Genomic DNA, 24,928 nt, shown 5'->3' with positions numbered 1-24,928 from the left:
CCAGTCACCCTTCATCTGTACTGGCTGTCAGTTAAAGTCTGGTCCCAGTTCAAAGTGCTGGTACTAACTACATTCAAAGGCCTAACCCGCTTGGGACCAGGTTATCTGAAAGATTGCCTCCTTCCATATGTACCTACATGGACACTGAGGTCATCTTTGGAGGAATGAAGGAAGGAGGTGAGGCAGGTGGCTACCAGGAGAAGGGCCTTTTCTGGTTGCATCACCCTAGTTGTGAAATGAGTTCTCCATGAAGATGTGCCTGGTACCTACTTTTGGAGGCATCAGGTGAAGACCCTTTATTCTCCCAGTTTTTTAACAGTTTAACTCTTTTAATTGATTTTTTTTAAATTGCATTTCATTCTGCACCATTCCTGTGCTGATTCAACTGCTATTTGCTATGCGTATTTGTGTGTATGTTTTAACTCTTTAAAAACAATAAACATTTGTTAGCTGCACAGAGAAACTCAGATACTGCATGGTGTGAAACTAATTGATTAATTAAAATAATTAATTTGCTCTTCTATTTGTTCTTTCTTTTACATAGTCAATTAATGGCTGCTTACTAATAAATGACCTGAAAGTTCAGCATTTCAGCTCTGGTAGCTGTATTCTGACATTTCATTTATGATCATACATTCCATTTCTCTCCAGATTACCAACCAGTACATCCCCAGTGATCTGGGAGGGGAGAAGCTGATGGGATATGTTGTGGTGATGTTGCACCAATTTTATACTTTGGAAATGATCATTTAATTTACTCCAACTCTTGAATTTGGGTCAGATATTGCAAATTCACTAATTTAGAATCCTGGTCCAAAAATTCATTAGATATGCCAAAACTTGCCATACTTTTAGGAAATCTCATTGACCATGAGAAAGTTTCCATTTTATCCTACTTGCTTGAAAATGCCAAAGTGAATGCCTTTCAGCATCACTGTGTGACAGCACTTTGCAAGGCTGATACAGTCCTCTTTGTTGAAGAATTTTACTCAGGACATAGTGGCCTGCCTGTAATGACAAGAGTCCTTGTCTGCTAAAGGATGCGACACCTTGTAAAGAAATATTTCTGATCAAGCATCTCGTAAGACAGAGGGGGAAGGATAAGTGCAACATGAAATTCTCTTTCTGTACTAAAAGTGGAGTGAGGTAGTGCAAACATGGGCAGCATTCACACACAGAGTGATCTCCCAGGATTCTGCAGTTTCCTAGCTTGCCGTAGGTAAACACCATGCTTACTCCACTTGTGCCCTCTTGAGTCCTCTCACTGGCACAACTGGATGAACTTATCAGAAAAAAAAGATTTCAGTGTCCTCACATACCAGGATCCTAGCTGGTTTCTCCCTTTACAAGTCAGGATTCATAAATCAAGACGAAACCCTAATTTAGGATTCTGGCCTATGTAACAGGATTCACCTTCCAATGACATGGAAAATTTTCAGTTTCTGGTGATTTTATCTAATGGCTCTAATGATCGCTATCAATATAGCTCTGCTACACTATTTTAGCTCCTATAATGGGAGAAAAATCCTGGTTCAATTAAATGGAAACGAATGAAATAAAATGAAAGAGAACCTGCTAATTCTCTGTTAGCAAACTGTTGGTGTCTCCCTTTGTAGGACTTTTTTCATATTGAAAAGTGAAATATCCTGGTTTCTCAAAGTTGCTATATTTAATTTATTATTTTATTTTATTTTATTTTTATTTTTCTCCTTTTCTTTAACAACAAAATTTATTGTATTCATATGTTTAGGTTTTAATTGAGACTATGGATTTCTTTCCCTCTGTGGTTTCTAAATTAGCGTAGCATAGTGTCAGTATCAAATACAATTGTTGGAAATAGTCAATATATGTTTCAGACTGTACTTTAAGCCTTTGGCCTTGTTCACATCTTTCTCTATATTATCTATCCTTTTATCTGTGTGTATTATGTATTCCCATAACCTTATTCAGGTGTAAAGTTCCTCCTTAAAACCATTGCTTGTTCAGGTGAAAGCCTGCATACAACATAGGCCGCAATAACAATGCACAGTTACTTGCGAGTAAGCCAAATTGAATACAGCAGGTCTTACATCCAAATATACCTGCACAGGAGTTGAATCTGAAAGTGCCAGAAGGCTCCTTGCCATTTTTGTTCTGTATAACATGGTCAACCCTTTGGGAAAGGGCATTATCCCAGTGGGCCATTTAATCAAAGTGTTGTTGTTGTTACTACTACTATTACATTACATTTCTATATTATCCATAACTGAAGCTGTCTGGGCTGTTCCCTACATTTTAAGTCACCCAGATTTCAACCAGGCCCAGCCCTTCCAAGATTCGAAAGGATCAGGCACTTCAGTTAGACAGTAACTAGTGCTTTTGTAATGACTCAGTAAAAGAACTCAGAAAGCAAGATGACTGACAAGTTCAATAAAAAATTTGCCTACCTCCGTACCTCCCAAGTCCTTGCAATGTCGCACAAAGCAGTTGTAATAAAGGCGGTGGGACCTATGAGGATTTCAGGTAGTAGCCAGAACTCTTGTATTGATTTCAGCCCTTTCATCTCTCCTTTGCTTACTTGTAATAAAAATGTATCAGCCTCTTGAACAGCCCTGTATGGTTTGTTTCAAAGTGTTGGGCTCCAGCACTAGTTCGGTGTTTGAAAGTAGCGCACGCTCAGTGCTCCAGTAAAGCAGAGCTGTGTTTCGGATCTGAGTGTACCAGTGTCCTGGTTAATCTCAGTGCATATTTAATAACATTTGAATGATTATTTAAATATGTTACCTCAAGATTCTTAGTAACAACCTTGAAATGTGATATATTATTGTGAAATTTGTTCTGATGTTGAGAAATAAATTGAGTATGGTTTATTGTGGAAGTGCAGCTTTCTCGTTCCCAGTTGTGTTGCATATGCAGGGAGGAGGGGAGAGGTGTCCTGTTTTACAGACATTAACCTAGGGTAGCCAGGTTTTCTTCTTAATAGATGGTAGTCCTTTATTTAAAAGTCTGTCAGAGGAATAGCCTCTATTTACAGTGATCACCAGTCTAATCCAGCTTAAAGATTACAGACCTTAAGAACTGCTACCCGTCAACAGTTAGCAGTTAAACAGCAGAGTAAACAGGAAGGCCTCTTGGCCACTGTCTTCTCCACTACAGTGAGGTGTGCTGTATTTCTATTCCAATTATTTCTAATTCTACATAAAAATTCTCATATAGAATTTTAATGCCCCAAGTCCTCTTTGTTCTTCTTTGTTATGGAGGCACTTCTTTTTGTTTTTTGGAGTCTTCCAAGGGCTCACCCTGTATTAGCCACAGAAAAGAGAACTGAGACAACCCTTCATGCCATTGCTGCAGATACATACAGGGGTACCTTGGCTCACGAACTTAATCCATTCCAGGACTATGGTCGTAACCCAAATTGGTTGTTGTAAGGGTAAATGTAAATAAGGTTAATCCGTTCTGCAAATATTTTTTTACTCACAAAAATGTGAAGCAAAGTGACAAAGAACAACAAAGATTGCGGCCATCTCTGCCCCTCCCCCCGAGTGATTGTGCAGGGGGGCTGGGGGGAGACATGCGCGATTGCAAGCGTGCTGCAGGGGGAGGCGGGTGCAGGTGTGTGTGGGGAGGAGGCGGGCACAGCCGCACTCAGGCAGGGAACATGGGTGCAATCGCGGCCATCTCCCCCCTCCTCCAGCACGACCGTGATTGTGCCCCTGCAGGGAAGGCAGGCGTGCTCATGATCGTCACCCAGTGTAGAGTTTGCTACCTGCAGCAAATTTTTATGAATTTCTGTTCGCAACCTGATTTGGTCGTGAACTGAGGTATTTGTGAGCCGAGGTACCACTGTACTAAGCTGAGGTAATCACTGTCCAACTCAGAGAAGGCTTATAGCAACCAAATCAGTCAGCTTTTGCCTTGAGTTAGCCAGATGCTGGGGCTAAGTTGAGAATGATAGAGATTCTTCCCTCAAAAGTGCAACAGTAGTCAGGTTGGCTATAAGAAAATGTTAAAAAATCCATATTAAGCCAATGTTTTCATTAGGCCAGCTCTTCATAAGGTGAAAAGGGTCCAAAATTTATGTTGCATTTCATACGATACCTCTAAGCCTGGCTTGAACCTTGCTTTATTTGTCCAGGTATTGTGCTGGATACTGCAGCTACGGCCGCCTTCCCAACAATTTTTCTTTCTTTCATATCTATCTCTTCAACATCCTTCAAGTATCAAAACATTGCTTCCCCCTTCTTTCTATGGCACACTCACATAATGTGTGTTGCATTATAAAAGCCTGTTGCCCTGAGATCGTCTGTTGTCCTGAGATCCAGATCAATGTCACACCCTCACACCAAAGGAGAATGAACTCATATTTATATCCATTCGCCTTTCATGCCTATTTCTTTTAATGAAATATTTCAGCAGTATTGGGGCTTCAATAGTCTCCAACGTATCTCCTTGCAAAACAAAGGTACTTTGTTTAAATGCAATGATGCCTTCCACAGAGTGAATATCTTTTTATATCTTACACCTCAGGGAATATAATGGGTATAAACCTGGGACTCACACGCTGGTTGTGACCCTGCCATGTATCTACTATATATCACTGAGTATTTAGAAAAATTCATCTTTTCTCTGTAGTTTATGGTGTTTGGTGCTACAAATATGTGGTGAGCTAAGCTCAGACTTTCAGCTGATTTTACAATGCTGAGAAGTGAAATGGAACAACATTAATTAGCCCTTTTGTCTCTTGCCTGCCTCTTTTTGCATAAGTAGTGGTGACTGTAGGACTCTTCTTGACCACGTTGTACTCCTCTTGGCTAGCTGTCATTTTGTTTTCCCTGGAATGCTGCGGTGAATGCCAATAGCTTTGCCTTAGATAGAGGAGACCATGGTGGCTACCAACCTGAGGCCTTTGAGGGAGCCTGCCTCTCATATCTGAAACAGATGCTTCTGACAACCCACAAAGAAGTTGTCCTGCCAAATTTGGACAACACCGTAACTCATCATGGGCAAGAACAATCTTAAAATGGGTTCTTAGGGTGGTTTGTTCATGAAAAATAACTGTGCTGGGTTCCAGTGACACATCAAAATACCATGGAGGGCTGTTGTATCCTGCAAACCAAGTCATAGTGTTGTATTTTATACTAAAAGATGTGCCTGCATTTTTTATAGGCACAGCTCTGTTGAAATACTATCTCTTCTCAAAGTTGACCAAATTGTTCTTCTTTTTGTTGTTCAAATTATTTTTTTGAAATCTCTCAAATATTAACAAAGTTTAACAAAGGTTGATAACTAGAATGATAAGTTTAACCAACCTAAATAAATAGCTGTAGGGCTATAGTAAGGCTGCATTCAGAAGCGGTTGTCCTCTGCATGCCTGCAGTTTGGTCAGTGGGTCAGTCGGTTGGTCATTCTATCCCCAAAGTATGCTTAGTACCCTCTATTGTAGCATGAGAATACTGTTGTGTTTTCCATATGATAGGTTCTATTTGTGTTATTTAGGGTACAATCCTATTCATTCATTAGGGTTCAATAGATACCCCCCCACACACAGACACACACAGAGCTCTCAGTATTCCACAGCCAGCTGGCTGGGAGTTGTTGACCTTTTCTAAGCTTGCATAGGGTTAGGGCCTTACTTGATTATTAAGGTTTTATTATGCCACAGTCCTTTGGAGAGGCTAATAAACCCTCTGAACTTCAAGAATTACAGACAAGGAGGCCTCTGTGTTTCTCCTGCTCTGCATACTATCTTCTGTTCCAATTCAGCTCTCTAACTGGCTTGCTTCAGAGCAGAGTTGGGATGAAACTCAATAGATTCCATCCTTCTAACATTCACGAACTTTCTGTAGTGCTCAATCTGGTCTTAGAAAGTGAACCAAGCCAGGACAAAGTCCATGAATGTTGGCAGAATGAAGGTTTAACAACCAGCTACCTTCTTCTGCATCATGTGCAGCATCATAAATGAAGACGGCAGCTGGTGGCACCATAGAGGGATGCTGCATGTGCAGGGGTCATGTGGGGCTCGATTCCAGGTGAGACCCTCAGGAACTACCCTCTTCTGTATCATGTGCAGCAGTGCAAGCAAAGGCTGCTGCATGTGGCTTGGAAGAGGGATGCTGCTTCCGCAGCACATGGGACTTGATTCTTGGTGAATGCTGCACAAACACTGGCTGTGCTGGCCAGGAACTTGGACCCAGGGCTACCACAAAGTGGACCAGAGTCCAGGATCCAAGTCAATGAAGCTGGTGAATTCCTACCCCAAACGGATTCTTCACATATTCCAACTTCAGAGTGAAAAGGAAGGAAGCTGAAACACTGCCAAAATATACTGCATTTTGGTGCCACTTATCTCCTCTTCTTCTGGCCCTTGTCTCTGTCCTCCAAACCCCTTTTCCATGGTCATTTCTGCAACTTCAGAAAAGGGTTGTTTCCAGGGGTGCTGGAGGGCACTCCAGTTTCCAACATTGAATCTGAGACTCAAAAACAAACAAGCAAACAAACAAACAAACAAAACCCATCCTGTGGACTTCTAGGTGCTGCTTAAGGGGACAGAGGATTGCACTAAGCATTACTTATTTGTTTTACAGTAATGAAATGTAATTTCCCCTTTCTGAAAAATAAATGGTTTATAGATAAAAGGGCTGACATATCACATTAGCCTGTTGTAATTCAAGTCTTGTTTTGAGCCTTGGCATTTTATCCTCCTCAAATTGCAAATTAGATTGTTAGAGGTGTCAGTCACAATGCCAAAGGGTCGCCTATCACAACCATTAGATGTGTTAATTCCCTCTAATTTAATAATGTTTTGTTGGAGAATGGACTGAGCATTCAAGTGTCTCATTGGCAGAGGTTAATGAAAATAGCCCTGGACATGTTCACCTGATGAAGATTATATGAAAGGTTTAAACCTAATCCTGGTCAGGTAATAAGTATGGAAAGGGATTTGTGTAGAATCTGATGGTGTGAGGAGGGATCCTTTCCATTTTAAGTGGCTTCCAAATAATTATGTAGCTTTTCTCAATTGAACGTGGACAATAATTCACTGCAGTGCACAAGAACTCATTATTTCAAAGGCTAGTGAGATTCCAGGTGAAATATATTAATTTAGCAGAAGGAATCCTTGTTCCATACATTTGTTTCTTATAAAAAATGAACTCCTATTTTAATTGAATATAGTATGTTTATAGTATATTTTATTATAGTACATTTTTCACTTGAAATAGAAGAGGGTTGAGGAGAAAAGATATTTAAAAATGACACCTCCACACACCATTTCATGTGATCCTGGTGATGACACTGGTTGAGTTCACTGAATTCAAATTTTTCATAGAAGAAAGATGCTAAAAGAAGGGCAACAAGCATTCCTTGTAGCAACACCATGAAGCTGGCAGGGTGAGCAAAGGAAGAAGTCAGACTCCTTCCCTCACTTCAACCTCTTTTCAACCTCTTTTCAAGTTGGAAGAACAATGGATTTTAAAAAATGATCTTCAGCAATTCCTCAGCAATAGGAGGAGAAATAGTAGAGAAAGCTGTTTTGTCCATCATTATTGGTCTTTCCATACTAATGCAGGGGAATTCTGGATGTGTTCTGGTGCTCAATCTCACTTGAGATGTTGCTCACATGGAGCAACAGTGAGAGCCTACAAATCTGACTCATGCTTTGTCTGTGAGCCATAGAACTCCATCTAAGTTTCCTAGTAGCATCAGGGGAAGGTCAGTGTTAGCAGTCAAGGATCCCAAAGTTTATTGAAACACATGAGACAGCATTGCTATAGGCATGCTGATGTCTTGCATTTTCTTACAAGAAATGAAAAAGAAAAAGGAAGAAAATTAAAGCACACCAAAACTGACACTGAGTTGCAGTTGCTTTTTCTAACTTGTATTTATTACATTGACATTGGAACAGTAAGTTTGCATATATTTTTCAGATATAAAATTTCCCAATGGGATTTTGCAGAAAATCTGGAAGATACCTATGAAGCAGACTTTCCTCACATGTATTTTGGGCGTGTAAATTCAAGCAGATGCCACATTTTTTACTGACCCTGATCAATCTCATACTTTGAACCTCCTGTCAGCTATATCACCTTCTTGCTAAGAACAGGGAACTATGGGACAAATAATTCTTGAGAGAAAGCATGTCACATAAGGAAGCACAAATCTTTCTGTCTCTCAAATAGGAGCAAGCACATCTGTCAACTGCAATTCCATTCAGTCTCTCCTTTTTCTGCACTTAGGTTCAGTTTGGTGCAAGTCCACATTAATATTGAACATTATTTTTATTATTTTCATACAAGCACACTCTAATGTATGCATTTTGAGTGCACTTCTATTTGTTTGCTCATGCATGTACTTTGCAAGCTATTTTCCCTTTAACAATGCATGGAATCTGCATTATTTTCACTGTTGTTTGCTTTTTTTATGTCCCTTTCCATTGGCATATGGATTTTGGTGGACACTTTTTCCCAGTGTGTGTCCTTTATATTTTGTTATTTCTTTTATTTTTTGAGTGGAGCACTGGAACTCTAAACTCAGGAATGTACAAGATTCAGTCCACAAGATTCAGTCCACTGGATTCTGTTCCAGTTTGCTGATTGGTTTAGTAGGTTTGGAAGGAAGGAATTTTTCACCCATCTCTGTTCTTAGTTAAACTTGTAGTTTAACTGCACAAGCACAGACACACTCTATTAGAAAGGTGCATGGACCAACTCACTCTTCAGAATGTTGTTTGTTCTGTTCTTTGTACCCACATCTCCCCCTGGGCCTTACCTGTGTCCACAAATGAACAATGTGCCCTTGGTGTGTGTCCATCTGCCCCTCTTTAATACAATGCTTGAACTTATGCATGAATTCCCTTTGACTTCAACCACACCCAAGCACATGTCATACAGTCTTATACCAACATGATTTCTGAAACCAGGCTGAAAAATAAAGCATTTTGTCAGGATGTGGCTCATAATGTGGAGTTCTGACTTGGATCTGGCTTCACCTCACAGTACCTTACTTGCAGTTTAAATCAGCTTCCTGGATTTGTCCAATTTCCTTATGCATGATATGCAGCATAAGGTTCCAAATGCAACCTGTACTGCGAAAAGAGGATTTATGAATTATGAAGAGGCTTATATGGCTTAGAGAAAAATGCACAGGGCAAGATAAAAGACAAGTAGAGGGCGTTGGAATGCAAACTAAAAAGGTGGAGGAAGAATGACAGAGCAGATGTAGTAGAGCAGTGCAGTTGAGAGGATGGAATTGGACATGTGCAGTTAGTTACTAGGGGGCTCATCACTGGTATGAAATAAAGCATTCAGTTGGGCTATATTAAGGCATATCTAGTGGTAGGTCTCTGGGTTATTCTCAGGAGCTTGATCAGGAGTTCTGACTGCCAATTATATAATAACAGTAGCAAAAAATGGACTTCTGCAGCTGAAATAAAGAAAGTGGTAATCAGGAGTGACTTTCTGTGTGGAAGGACTGTATGCTCAGTTCAGTTCTGAAACTCAAACTAGGCAACTGCTCTTTCCCCAGGTAGATTTCCCCTCTCACCCTCTTCCCCTAAAATAATTGCATTTGTGGTCTCAGAGCCTGTATAGGAGAAAAGCAGCTGAGGTAAGGGGGGAGGGTAGGAAAGCATTAAAGTTTGGGACCCCCTAGTGTCTGCTGCTTCTCAGTGAAATATCTCCTGCCCCTGTTCTGCCACTTGAATGCTGTTGGTGGCAACCTCCATTCAGAGACTTTGCTCTGCTGCCACCACATGGAAATCTTTCCTAAAACGGGTGGAAATCTATATCAGAGATAGCTGAGAAAGAAGTTAAGGCTGTCGTTTGTCTCAGTCTCTGTGATTTAAATTGGTGCTGATCTACATTTTAAGGATTGGGGGGCGGGGTGATCATGGAGGTGATGTAGTTGTACCCTTTATATGCCTGTGTGTTTGTTGCGTGTGTTTTTGTTAAATTGTACCAAAAAAGGGAAGATGCATCTTTGGACATTGTCCATACAATTTTATCCTCGCAGCTTCATACTGGCAAACCATGGGAGGTGGGAGTCCTCAGGGTTGGTCACTAGGATGTTGAGTTGTCCCAAGGCAACCTCAGGGGCACTTGCTGACCATTGATTGAACCAAATCACAATTTTTCTTTGCCTCTATATTTCTATAGATTGGCACAGTCCTACAAACACTGTTCTGTATGATTTATGCTATCTAAAAAATCAAGACATCAGTAGTTATACTTCAGTGAATGAACCAGTGAATGGTTAGGGACCAGCAAAATTTCTTGGTCCACTGTTTCCATAATCCTCTTCCCGCAGTCTCGGAAGCTTCCATCCATTTTTCCGAACTTTCATACGAAAGAATCATATGACATGGAAAAGTTCTACTTCAGGACTTGAGCTTAAGCCCCTGGGCACACCCAAAGCACTTTTTATTGACATCAAAGGCATTTGCGATACAGAGAGAGAGCGAGTAAAGGAGGAGAGAATGAGAAGACAAACTATGGTTTGTTCAATCATGTGCCAGGCAAACCTTGGGTAGGACAATAAACTATGGCTTGGATAAAACATGGTTAGTGTTACATACTAATCAGGCTCATGGCTGCAATGAGGGCGCAATCCACTGGGGATGCTCATAGCCCTACAAGGTGGTGGTGGAAGAACTTCATCCACTGCAAGGATGGAGGGAGGACTCACGGAGGTCAGAGCTCCAGCTGTTTTCAAGGGCAGAGCTGGCACTCGGAAACTTCCTGGTGGCCATCTAGAGAGTGGTCTAGTGGCCGCAGGCTTGCTCCCTATGAGTTTTGATTTATGGGTCATATTCTTTAACATTCCTGGAGTTCCTTAAGCAGTTTTGTAGAATTATGTTTTGTCATTTTACTGCTGAGTTCTTCAGAACTGTGTGTGTAGGTTACAGTTTTACGAGTCATACCTTACATCAGGAAAAAGCTCTTTAAAAAATGGAATGTACATTTTTAGAATCTTCTCTCAAGCATGCGCGCACACACTCTGCCATGCACTCCCTGGTATCATGAAGGATGAAAGATGTTTTTTTTCATTCTGGGTAATTTTCACACATCCTGACTGATACAGGTAACTTATGGTTTGCTTAGCTACTAGAGTGTGATAGGATATGTATAAGAAATGAAATGTAAGAGATAAGCACATTTTTCTTTCAATTTCTTACAGAAGCTGATCTAGGCAATCTAGACAGCATGTTGAACCTGGTGAAAGATAAGATCAGTACCACACAAAGGAGGAGGAGATATCCAAGGCATGCAGCTGACGAAGATTACAACATTGAAGTACTTCTAGGTGTCGATGACTCTGTGGTACAATTCCATGGGAAAGAACATGTTCAGAAGTATCTTCTGACACTGATGAATATTGTGAGTAATTTACCAATGTTTAAGATCAGATAATTGGTTGTTTCACAGGTCTCGCAGGCCTCTGTCCCCAACTTTTAAAAATATATGCCTAAAGAACTGCTCAAAGTAGGGATTCTGCTAGGTTTAACAACTGAGCCACATATGTGTAATTAACTAGTTAGTGATACTTCTGTACAGCTGAATATAATCAAATCCCTACACTGTTAAAATTTAACTACATTCAGACATTAGGAATTATTTATTATATTTGTATCCTACCTTTTTTCTTTCCAAGAAACCCAAAGCGACTTACATAGTTCTCTCAATCCTATTCTCACAACAAGAACCCTATGAGGTAGGATGATCTGCGAGTTTGTCACTGGCCTAAAGTTACCTAGTTAGTTCCATGCCCAAGTGCGGACTAGAACCCACTCCCTCTCCCTCACTCTTAATCACTGCACTACATTAAACTAACTAGAGATCATTCTGGGGAGTGACGGTCAGCTGCTTTTGCAGGTAGCTCCACAGTACACAAGAACATTAGTTCACTTCAACCAAACCTTTTCAACTGAAAGCACCAGAAATGGGAACAGTGTTGTGCTGTATTGTATTGTTTTTGACTACTCAGTTTGAATGATGAGTGTTTTGTATAATAAATCATCCAGAATACATATTTTAAATACATAGTATGCCATAGCGGTTAGACTGCAGGACTGGGACTCAGGAGATCTTGGTTCAAGTCCCCCACTTGGCTATGAAACTCTCTGGGCGAGTTTCATAGGCTGACCACTGACTCTTAGCCTAACCCACCTCATGGGGTTGTTGTGAGAATAAAATGATTAAAATGGAGAAGAGAACAAGAGTAATATAAGGTGGCTTTTGTTCTTTGCAGTATGAACAGTGGAGTATAAATATAATAAATATACTAGGAAAATAGCTGTACTGAATTCAGTGGGCTTTACTTCTGAGAAATATTAATAGGAATGGATCGTCAGTTTACATCTTTTAATTTAGCTGTGAAAAGCTAAAGGAAGCTTTTGAAGCACATCTTTAAGCACACTATTCTAGGTTCAAAATCTATGGTTTCCATGCTTGCTTCTAGATCATCCATGCCCTCATTTATTTCAACCCAGAAAGCTCAGTGGGCATGTCTTTGGGTGTGCCCAGTAAAGATAATTGGGAGGTGATTGCAAATACTAGAGCTCTGTGTAAATGTCAGTATGGCATGAGAGCACAAGGAGAAAGCCAGTCAAGGTAAATGGCATTTGTTGGTGCTTTCCATTATTCTCGGTTGCTATCTAGATTATGTTTTCCACATAGTGATCAGTACTGTGGGTGATCAGAAGATTATTGTACATGTGATCTGAATCACAGGGAGATCATTTCAGTTTTCAGAGAAGTGGAGTGAATTTGCAACTAAGTTCAAAGGCCTGGTATTGGATTTATTCCAGTTTAAACTATAAGGAATTGGTGCCTTTTAAGAGTTCTTGAGGGGATAGAGTTGGCCAGAGCAACTTACCTGTAAGTGACAGAGCATGGTGGCAAACAGTTGCAGCACAGGTAACTGTTTCTGGGGCTGCATCTGATCTCACAGTGCTATATCCGAGCTGGAAGAAAGGAGGAAGCAGGCCATCAAATTGGATTCATGCAGTAGTGACTGAGCTCTGCTCATCCCTAATCCATAAAAGAAGTGCTAGATTTCCTTCAAACTAGCAATTTTGTGCATTTTTCTTTATTAGCAGGACTACATTTTCAAACATTTCTACTGCTAAACAGGTCCTTGATAGGAGTACTTTAACAAAGACCCAGGATAGCTTAGGATATGGGTTTGAAACAATAAGCCATCATGTGACTGTGTGTAACTGTTTGTATGCAAGTGGGTGGAACCAAAAGTGGAGTCAGAAGGAGGTGAGGGCAAATACTGGACAATACTGTGAGGATTAAGCCCAGCAGCTCTAAAAGGACACCTCCAGAAGATGGGAGCTGAACCCATTTCAAACTGACTTCAGAGCAGGATATGCTCTAGTGGATGATCTTCAACTCAGAATTAACAGGGAGCATGTGTCCCTGATGGTTCTGTTGGATCTCTTAGCAGCCTTCAATACTATTGACCACAGTATCCTTCTGGATCATCTGAAGGAGTTGGCAGTTGGAGGCACTGCTTTGTAGTGGTTCCATTCCTATTCAGCAGATCCAGATGGTGATACTTGGAAACTGTCACTCGTCCAAGAAGAAGCTGACTTGTGAAGTCCCACAGGGTTCCACTTTGTCTGCAGTGCTGCTTAACATCCACATGAAGTGGCTGGAAGAGATCATCCAGAATGGTGCTGGGTGTTATCAATATGCCAATGACAGTCAGATCTATTTCTCCTTACCATCATCTGCTGCTTCTAGAGACAGCGCCACCCTCTGAATAACAGCCTGTGGCTGGGAATAGTTTGGAGAGGAAAACAAAATGGAGGTGCTTGCTGTTAAGGGTCCAAATCCAAGATTAGAGGTATGCCAACCAGTTCTAGATGGGATCGCTCTCCCCATGAAAGATCATGTTTACAGTTTGGGGGTTCTGTTTGACCTGACACTTCTGATGTCAGCACAGATAGAAGCCATGGTCAAGAGTGTCTGTGATCAGCTTTGGCTAATTCTCCAACTCCATCCTTTCCTGGAGGAGAGTGACCTGAAACCAGTGGTGCATGCACTGGGGACCTCTAGGCTCAGTTTCTTCAAATAACAGATTTGGTTTTGACTCATCCGGGGAGGAGATAAGGTGAATGAGGCAGCCAAGGCCTCAGGTTACATCAGCTGGAGTTAGTGACCATGCCTTAGAAAGCCCTGTAAGCCATTTTGAAATGATGGAAATGAGGATCCAGGAAGAAGAGCAGAAGTATGGGGAATTAGGGTCATAGCAATTCACTGCCCAAGAGACTTCCCAAGCAAAGGGTCTGTCTGCCCTGAAGGCAGGGCCTGGTTAGCACATCTGTCCTGAAGTAGAGAGCTGTAACCATTTCTCAGCAGTCTGCTATCAACTTGTTTACCTTTCCCATGACTCTTCTGCAGCTGTTGTTCATAACATGAACCACCGTGCCAGTTGTTTGGAATTAAAAATCAGTGATTGTCTTCAGCAGCAGTTTGGACAGGGTGATACGTGCTGAAGATTTTGCATGGTCAGAACAGGTTCCATTGGTGGAACTCAAGTGGGGAGCGGCAGAGATTCAGAGTCATTCCTGCAGCCCTCTGCATACCCACAAAAATCCCACAGAGCATACTTCTGCTCTGGAGGGTTTGGAATCCTCTACAGCACTTTTGTAGGTGGCTCAGGCCAGGTGAAGCGGGAGAAAGTCCCATTACACAAAGTTTCACTGAAATAATGCTGGAATGTACTCAGTGATGACATGGGAAAAAAGAACATCTTTAACTTTGTATGCATCTCTACTTGCGCCTCTACATGTACTTCATAAACCTTTTCAGCTGTTCACACCCCAGCTTTCAGTCTGAAATTAGGAACTATTCCCCCCTTTGAGTCCAGCTTTCTTTTTTTTTCTTGACTCACGGGCATGTATTGCTTTGCCTGGATTCATCTGTCAAAACTCCACTTGCTGTGGTCAATTCCCTGTTGCTCTGACTGTAGTAAGGCAGCCTTAAGCAAATCAATCTCTCTGAACATGAAAGACATTCCTTCTTCATTATTAGCATGGTAACATGGGTACTAGTGTATCCAGTCCGTTGATTGACGGATATGGGAGTCAGAATGTCATATACTAGCAGTGTTCCTTGTTAAATAACGTTTGGGCACTGAAAAGTTCACTGCTGTATTTGACTGCATTTGGAACCTATCATTAAAAGAATTTCACTTTGTTAGGAAACTGAAACTACTGTATATTAATAGTTGCACTGACATTTTTCTTCCGCATTCAGTATACCTTGAAAAACATCAAAGGTAACAAAGAAGTTGAGATGCAGATAAATGAAATGAAACAAAATCCTAGGTAGATGAAATGTATAGATGAAACAGATGGTTTTCTACATTTTGAAGCTAAAAGAAAACACAAAAACCTAACATGAATGTGGTATGCGCACAGAAACAGGTTTCAAAAAGAAACTATTTTATCTTGTTTGTTAAATCTATTTTAAGTGATTTAATTGTAAGGAGATTATGGGATTTGTACTTCTTGAATATATTATTCGTTCCAGTTCTTGTGAATATATTTATTGCATCAAATGCTTTACTATTTATTATTATTTATTTGATTTATATTCCACCCTTGCTCCTAAAATTGTCCAATCAAAAGAACATTACAATTTATTCCAACATATAGGAAATACATGCAATATATAGGTAACCCCTGGGGGGGGCGGACTACAAAGATTGAATCCGTACAAGATACTTTTACATCCACAGTTTGGGGGAGGGTGAGGAATCAGGTGCAGGTTGGCTATAGGCACAACAGGATAAAACAGGATTGAATGGATTAAGACAATGCAAGACAAAAAGAACCTTCAGGACAGGCAAACAATTACCATATCTAAGGGTGCTCCCAAAGGAAGTTCCATACCGATGGCATTTTGGCAGAGCAATCGGGAAGTTTTCAGATTATGGACTACTGTTTCCAAATGCATTTGAGTCCATAACCAGATTTCTCTGATATCCCTAATATGAGCCTACTGAGCTGTTCCCTGATGATACTGCAGGCAACAGCTGCTCAACAGTTGAAGAGGATCAGAATTTCATCTTCTAAAGAAAATGACCAATTAGGGGCAACCAGGGCTGTTTCCATGCTGAGGCCAGGCCAAGCCAGAGACCAGACTGAAATGGGTCTAGATGTAGAAGAAATTAGATATAGACGTTTTAGACAGTGCAAATATTGGTTTCCTTATATCTGTTTTTACTTCAAAAAGGAATTCTGATAATGCTTAGCACCCAGAATGGTAATTTCCCCCAGCTATTCAAAGTATCACCCCTCATCTTTGATGTCTAAAAAATGCTTTAATCCTGAATAGGTCTTCAGGAGATTCCAGCTTCACCGGAAACTCAAGCTGCTAGGCAGTTGAACTATTTAAAAGAGAGGAAAAGAGAGAATTAGGGCTACACAATCCTTTCCTATTGATGTCAATGGCTATTGCTAATTTTAAGCTACCAGAATGACACAGCAGGGGTTCTTTTAAGTGCAGGACTAATGGATATTTTTGGCTGCTGCAGCCTCACACCACAGGGTTTTCATTTTTCAGAATAAATTTCATTTCTGTACATTTTCAACTCTTCTGAGAAGGACCATGGAAGAGTTGGGCACATTCCATCAGCAATGCAGTGCAGAGAGGGTTCCCAGCCCTAGGACATTATAGTCTGCTCAGATAGATTCATCTGATTTTGAGTAAACTAGTTTGGAAAAGTACAGAAACATTTCAGAACTTAGGGGAAGAGCAGGCCAATTAAGAAGTGTCTGGTGTTCATGCCATCCTGCCCTCAAGCAGCAGGAGGCACCCTGAAGGTGGAGTCTGAATCTTTTTAGAAAGAGAATGAAGGAGAGGAAGATTCACTTTGGATCCCTCACTTTACCTGGGCAGATGCTTCTCCCACATCTCAGAGAAAATGCTATTTTGATTTACACTGTTTTGTAATCTGTGAAGCTCTAACAAAAGGGCACTGGTTCTAAGATCTACTGGAGAGGGAAAAGAGAAGGAGGGAAAGACCTGCTTCTGGCACTTAGGCCCCATAGAAATATTTGCTTCTAAGGTGGCCACCATCATCCCAGCTTCCAAAAGCTACTTGGAGAGTCATGTGGAGGGAGGGAGGAAGGTAGTCAGGACTGCCAGCATCACAGGAAGAGCCAGTCCTTCAGTTCTACAGCTAAGCCTCTGCAGACAATTTGTAGCATCCTTTTGTGCCTTTGAGCAAATGGAGTGACCACCTGTGTGACAGGGCTCTCCCTCTTCTGAAACAATCTGAAACAAATGAAAATGTTTCTTCTTGGGCAGATCAGCATGGTTCATAGAAGGTTGCTCAAAGACTTGTCCTGATTCAGAAATAAGTGTTTCCACTTACTAAAGCTTACTTTTGGAAGTGTGCAAGCCCCAGCATGCAAATGGTCATTTACATTAGCACAACAGAACAGAACAGAACAAAGGTAGTAAAGTGGTCTCATTGGATGCTGCTCAGTGTTATTTCACCTGGTCCAAACAGTTGTCCCAGGAAAAGGAAGCACCATCTGACTTGACCTTATTCATAAGATTTCAGTGAACTTCCTTCTCTAGCCAAGTCAAAACAATGCAATAACTCAATATTACTGCATGGCTTTCTCCTTATTCAGTGCATCTGTTTTATATTGTCTGACTAACTAATGACCATAATAAATAGTGTGTGTGTGTGATTGAAAGAGCGAAAGAGTCAGAGAATGGAAGGAAGATTTTGGGGTTGCTGTGGTCAACATGACCTGCCTGACTGGGTGCTCTGATTTTAATTTATCAAGTCTGAAATGAGTTCACAGTCCCAAAGGTACTTGCAGTACAAGAAATGCCAGAAGATTTTTCATGCAGTTGGATGTAGCCAACTTCAGCTTGACTGATCCACAAGGGTTTCAGCTAAGCAGGCCAGTTGCCATCTAACTTTCTGCCTTGAACCATTTTCTCATTGCCAAATTTCACACTTCCATTAGCTTGTCTATGCCTCTCTGTACGGTGCTTGCTAAACTGTTCCACTGGGCAAATGCTGTATTGCCTGGCTATTGACAGGGCTCTTTTGGATTCTTTCTAGACTCTTCAGCTTAATCATGTTGGAACTAGTCACGTACCCATCCTTTTGACAAGCAGGTTATAAGTGTGTGTGAGTACGATGGGAGAGCTTTCTGTGTTCTCTGCTCCTCTTGCGCATTAGCTGAGGGTCACCCAATATTGTGGTGAAGGGCAGAATTTTGTCTTAGTACAACACTTAGTGTTTAATTTTTTCCACACTAGTGAATAGCAGTAACTATTTCAGGGAGAACAGAGGGGACACATTTAGGGTAGGTTTGATTACCCTTGTTCCTTGTCTCTAAGAATTAAGGCTTTCCTACCTTCATCACTCATTGTGGTACCTTTTCTTGAGACTATTAGATGACTGGGATGGAAACCTCCAGCAATGAGCATCCTTCCCTGCTCTGCCTCTAACAGGTGTGATGGGCTTCCCTTCCCCTGGGTCTGGAGCTGCAAAGTGGGTGGTGTAGTGCTCTGGAGGTGTTTGGAGTGCTCGGTGTGCTGTCAAAGACGCCACTCCCTCTCTCAGGGGAAGGGCAGGGTCATGTTCTCATACATGTCAGCATCGTGCTGTCAAGGCCATCCAGACATTGTGGACATTTGGATTGTGATATGCATGTGATAAACTGATACATCTCTCATGAAATAAAGCAACTTGCCAGAAAGTTTCCGGTTCAGAATTTGCTTCTGATATGTCAGTGCAAGGGACTATATGCAAGAATGATACATTTTTTGGATGATTAATGCAGCAGATTTTCAGTGTTAGAGAAGGGGAGTGTTTGGGAAGAGTGAGAGAGAACAGTAGATCCCAGATGGTACCAAAGGGCATGAATGTCACCTTTTTTTCCCTGGCAGTTTCAAGAAAACTCATAAAGTAAATTTAGGCTTAGCAGTAGAAAAGAAGGTTGTAAAGTGATAGACTTCAGTTTTTGATAGCAGAGTCATAGGCTTGCATTCTGATGGCATGGAACCTTTGTCAATAATATTTAGGAAAAATTAGTCTCTTGGATCTTTTTCTCTGCTAAGGTATCTTAGAGATTAAGAAGCCTATTTTCTTATATTCTGCCAGGAGTAGGCTTGGTGGGGAATCTGTTTGTGCCTTCTGCCCAGAGTAGTCTCCAGGGTAAACTGGGCACCCTACATACACCCACCATCATGTACATACTGTGCTGTCCTTATATTTCCTCCATGCTTTAAGTGTGTGTGGGGAAATCACATAAACCACTCTTGTGCACCATTTAATCCAGGGAGCCTCCTGGACCCTGAGTGCACCTCCTGGACCCTGCCACCAATTCCCCTCCTCCCCCGGGACCCTTCCATGCCCACCCATCTGCTCGCTGCCACTTCCCTTTCCCTCTGCAGCCAGGAAGCAGGGGATTGCCCAGTTAGCCAACTTCTTCCTTTCTCAAGGCCAAGGCGGCTCCCGTGGCAGCAGGCAAAGCACCTCACAACCAGTGGGTGGGTTTGCAGCAGATGAAGAGGTGATGGCAGCTGGCACAGTGGAGCACCAGCAGATGGATGGCGGGTGAAGTGGTGCTGGGGCAGGTGAAGGAGTGGGTGGAGAAGAGTGGGAATCCTTAGCAGGGAGCAAACAACGTGAGAATTTGGGTTAGGGGACAGGAAAATGTACCTGTAGGGCTGAAATATAAAATGTATTCACGATCCTGAAAAAAGAATGGTCACACGTGGCTTCACCCGCCAGATTGTCAGTTGAGTCCCCCAAATTGTCACATGTGCCCTTCCCCTCAGAACTGTTGCATGTGCCTCCCCAACTTATCATGTGCCCTCACCTCCCCCATGTGTCTCCAGGTCCCCAAAGTGTCACATGCACTTGGAGGCCCAAAAGGCTGCCTGTCCCTGTCCCTCGCTGTCTGCTGTTGTGGTTCGTGCAGGGGGCATGATTTATGCCAGTGATGCTGCAAGACAGAGAGGAGGAGGTGGCCATGCAGGGCTAGCTGGTATTTGTTCTGGCTTGGGCGTCTATAAGCAGACCATGATCAACTGACAGAGTAGGCTGTTGCCCACGAAAGCACATGCCTCAATAAATCAGATAGGGTGGAAGGTGTTTTCCAGCCAGTTGCACTGCAGATGCTTGGGACTTCAGTTCCATCAGCCCCTGTCATGGCTGGGAGTTGTAGTCCCAAACATCTAGATGGCCCTTGGATGGAAAGATGCTCTACCGCATGCTGGCTTTCTCTGGCCCTCTCTGCACTGTGTATTTTCTTCATTTTGTCCTACTCTATTGAGAATGCAGCCAGTGTTCTGACACAGATGATTATGTTGTGCTGTAGGCAGATGATACCCTGTTGATGGCAGCATTAATGTAAGGCTGCTGGAAAAAGGTATCTATGCATGTTGTGTGGGCTTTTTGAATAATTTTGTGCTGTAACTTGTAGGCAGGAGTTGAGAAGGCCAAATAGCTTAGTGGAGGAAATCAGCAAAATCTAAATTGGACATAAAGCCAGAAGAAATTCTGTGACCTTCCTAAAACTAGTGTTATTCTCAAAGAGAGTCAAGAACCCTAAAATGCTAAACTAACAAGTTTGCCAGCACATCTGTTTGTGGATTTCTTTAAATACCTTTTCATAAGCAAAGAACTTGAATATTGCAGCATTGACTGGACAGTCATACAATCCAAGGTAATCTAGCCTGTATTTTGTTAGTGAACCTGTGTATGAAGTGTCTGACGTGCAATATACAGATGTCATTCCTGGCCCCTTTCCTTCCCACCCTCTGCCTTCCAACTGGTAGAGCTAACAATGAATGTGGTGCTTAGTAAGTGCTCTCTGCTCTGACTGGCCCATCTTAGGCAGGAGGCCCTGCCATCACCAGCTGCTCCCTGACCTTCTTAACTGGAGACACTGCCAGGGACTGAACCTGGGATCATCCGCACACACTGCATGTGTTCTGCCACCGACGTATGGCATGGCCCCTTCTGGTCTGTGCAACCCTGGTGTTTGCAGCAAGTGTGGGGCAGAGCAGTGGGAACACATTGGGAAAACCCAATGGGGAACATGCACATTGGAAAAAGCATGGTATAAAGGTATAAAATAGCAACTCTTTTGCTAGCAGGGATTAAATTTGTTTGTTCTTGCACAGAGGAGCATGATTTACCTTTTTGGGGTGCGGGGGGGGGCAGGGTCACACTGTAGCCTAAATATGAGAATAAAGACCAGATACTGTCCAAGGACTACATCTATGCGCGCTTTCTCTCTCTCTCTCTCTCTGTTGGTTGAAGGTAGGTATGGTGTGAGGGTGAAATTTGTTTGCTTTACATTTCAAAGCAATCTTAACAACTTTCACACTGTTAAATAATTACATTAGCCAAATATCAGATATCTTCCCCAAATTTTTCTGGGAAATTCTCCGATCAAAAAATGCATAAAAAAACACAGGTTAGGAGAAAGTGCATACGAAACTGCATGAAAGTGAAGGTAATGCTTAAAGTGTGTGTGTTGCGCAAAATTATAGACAGAAGTGAGTGTCAAGTGAAGGGTACACACAAATATATTTGAAAAAAATGTATCCTCAATGTCTGGGATGAATCAAATTTAAGATAGGAAAAAATGTGAAACTGAAATTTGGCCATCCCTGTTTAAGAAAGACTTTTTTATTTCTGAGCCAACTCTAAGCCTTTTGCATGAACAGCTGGTTACCATCTAGGTGGACTGGCTAATTCTTGGGGATGTAACATAGCTAACGCTTCCTTTAAGCTTATGTTTTGGGAATACCCAGTAGTTGTCTCTTTTTGGAAGGAGGTCAGTATATGGCTAAAGGTTGAATCAGAACATTTCTTAATACTTATTGTAGTATATGCTGTTTTAAATGATCTGTCAGCTTTCTGGAAGATAATACGTGGTCGGCACAGATAAATTCTCCTTGACTTTTTGATTGCTGAAAAACTGATATTTTGACACTGGGAGAACACATGCTCACTTTCTATAAAGCAACGAATTGAAGAATTTAACAGTAGTTGCAGCAGTTGAACAGATGGTGTATAGGTGTCACCTAAGATCTGTTGCTGAAGCTTATATATATTATATTGAAGCTTATATATAATTCTTAAAACCTGTCTTCACTTGCACATTTCATACAAATGCATTGACAGGAATACATTAAAAACAATGTACTATGTCCTGTCCTGCCCTCCCCTTTGTTGAAATTTTATAATCGCATGTAAGCTACCATCTACTATGGCATCTGCTTCCTTACTTGGCACCACTGAGTTGCTTTTCATGTTCTGGCTTGTGTCTCAGTTTTCCAGTGCACAATCGGTTGTGGCTGATTCCTTGATTTATGCTTGAACTCTGGTTGTGCTCATTCCAGCATTCCGTTGCCTAACCACTTGACCCCCCCCCCCCCCCGTGTGTGTGTGTGCAGACACATGTCTGTACATAGTGCTATGTTGTTGCTGTGCAGCTTTTCCTGACAGCCTGACCACTGATCAGGCTGTCGCATCAAAGTTGCATCTGTGACACCCCTACCCCCTCCACAAACAGCTTATATAAAAGTTATATGCCCCAGTCCATTTGGGGAACTTATGAGCATGATGACAAGCTCGCACATGCATGACCATAGCTAGAAGAGGAACAACTGGAAAAGTCCAAAAGCTTCTGTTCTATGAAGAGGAGCCCTCTTTGCAAAGCAGCAATCACATTTATCAGCAGTCCGAAAAGTGTTAGCTCTCCCTTCCACTGTGAACATCAGATTGGCACAAGAGCTTATTTGCCAGAGGAGCCTTTTCTTGTTTGCCTTTCCATTAAGCTTCAGTTTTTGCGTTAGATACCAGTAATGCGGAGCAGTGTTTTAATACAGCATGGTTGGTACTTGCCCTGCTAGCTTTTAATCTGACATAGCACGATAGTGCTGTTGTTACATGAATATGCCATTGTTTAAGGGAAGTGGTTGTTGATCATCTTTTGAGTATTTGGCTTTTATCATGTTATCCTTGTGGGATCTTTCTAAATGTTTTTCTCTTCTCTTGCAGGTTAATGAAATCTATCATGATGAGTCCTTAGGTGCTCATATTAATGTCGTCTTGGTGAGAATCATTATGCTGAGCTATGGGAAAGTAAGTATAAGATTTAAGTTCAAAGGCCCTTTAGAATTCTCCTTTATGAACACCGACACATATTGTAACCCACACTACTTTGTTTTGCTTGTTTTCAGGCAAAATTTATATCAATTAGGTGATTTTCAACATTGTGCAGGTAGAAGGAAGCTTAAGCAATAATACTTTCTCTTCGTCATCTTCCCTGTATCCTAAAAAAAACCTTCCAGTGGGGGAAGGGGCTATTGAATATTGTGGACTGTAGCTTAAATTGCTGCAGTGGGAGGGGAAATTATTATTATTATTATTATTATTATTATTATTATTATTATTACAATGCATTTATGTCCCACCTTTGTCTTCACGTGAGAAGGTCCAGATAGCTTACATTTTTCTCCATCACTCCTTATTTTATCCCCACAAGAGCATCACTGTGAGGATGGTTAGGCTAAGGGTTGCGTGACTGGCCCAAAGTGACCCAATGAGCTTCATGGTCAAGTGAGGACCAGAACCCTAATCTTCCAAATTTCCAGTCCAACACCGCAACTACCATGCCACATTGGGAAATGGTGCATGAACGGTGCAAGATTTTTCTGTCCAAGTTGTGGTAATTTCCCAAACTATATATTAATATAGATTAAATGCAGATTAACAGGGTGTGGAAGGCGAAGGGTAGGGGGAAGTAACCCTTTGTCCCATGCTGTGGTCTCGATCCATTTCTTTTGTCATATCACTTTTTCATCACGTAAATGGCAAGTGCAGGGGACCCAGTCAGACCTTGACCAAATCAAACTGAAGGACTGCCTTTTTCAACAAGCCAAAATAAAATACATACAGTACTTGGTTTTCATGAAATTTAGAAAGGAGCATATGATATACCTGATTAAAAATAAGAGTAAGAAGGGCCACTGTATCAATTTCCAGCACTTTTTAACTTGCTGTACCTGTGGCAACAGTATTAGATCAGTTTGAAATATGTCACACACACACACACACACCACACACACACACACACACAGAGAGAGAGAGAGAGAGAGAGAGAGAGAGAGAGAGAGAGAGGACCTCACCATGTTGTTTATGGATGCCAATTTCAAGTTACTAGCTGAACAAGGATCATTTTTATAAGCAATTGAATTGAAAGGCTTAAGGGATACAGGTCTTTCCTGCCCAATTACTAAAAGATGAGTTTGGGATAATTATCTATACCAGCAAAACTATAGCATCTGTTTCTTACACTGAACCTTCCTAAACTTGACCAGCTTGATGGGGAAAGGGAAGGAAAATAAGATTTATATCACTGATAGATTGATGATGCTGCTGATGATAGAACAATCACAGAAGTTATATCCAAGGAGTTGACAAAAATGTATTAGGAACAGCTATTTTTCTTCCCAAGTGAATGGCCTTTTGTCATTTTGAGTTGTTTATGAAGATTATGCCATTTGTCATGCACAGAGATGGATGAGAAATTTGTTTCATTTAATTTTGGCAAGAATTTACCCAGTTTGCACCTTCCAGAACTGAGCATGAACCAGAACATAATATGACTTTCTATAATCTATACATTTACAAGCTTGTGATGCAATTAAACAAAAGCAGTGTTTAAGAAATGCACACAAAAATTTACACTTGTGAAAAATGTGCATGAATATGCTTTAATTAATAGGAGAAAGATGAGCAGGTATCATAAATGTACACAATAGGTATGCTAGTTTGGGGAAGTTTGCCTTAAAATAAGCAGGAATTGCCATTCAAAATAAGCAAAGCCCACAACCAGATATCATGAGTTGGAACAAGCTTCAATGCCTAATCTGGGGAAACT

The 24,928-nt window shown here is 41.4% G+C and overlaps 1 protein-coding gene across 2 annotated transcripts in view; it reads left to right on the top strand.

Annotated features, from left to right (window-relative positions):
- ADAMTS2 (ADAM metallopeptidase with thrombospondin type 1 motif 2) overlaps positions 1-24,928 on the top strand; it is a 281,226-nt gene that overhangs the window by 186,242 nt on the left and 70,056 nt on the right. For both annotated transcript variants that reach the window (XM_044454174.1, XM_044454173.1), the window contains exons 4-5: positions 11,155-11,354; positions 23,044-23,127. In XM_044454174.1, coding sequence (XP_044310109.1) covers positions 11,155-11,354; positions 23,044-23,127 — 284 coding nt within the window. The remainder of the gene's footprint in view (positions 1-11,154; positions 11,355-23,043; positions 23,128-24,928) is intronic.

This window comes from Varanus komodoensis, unplaced genomic scaffold, assembly GCF_004798865.1.
Source record: "Varanus komodoensis strain SLA01 unplaced genomic scaffold, ASM479886v1 scaffold7_3, whole genome shotgun sequence".
In the NCBI taxonomy this organism is placed as follows: Eukaryota; Metazoa; Chordata; class Lepidosauria; order Squamata; family Varanidae; genus Varanus; species Varanus komodoensis.
Note: the sequence above shows the minus strand (reverse complement) of the source record. Positions and strands in the feature narration are given on the sequence as shown.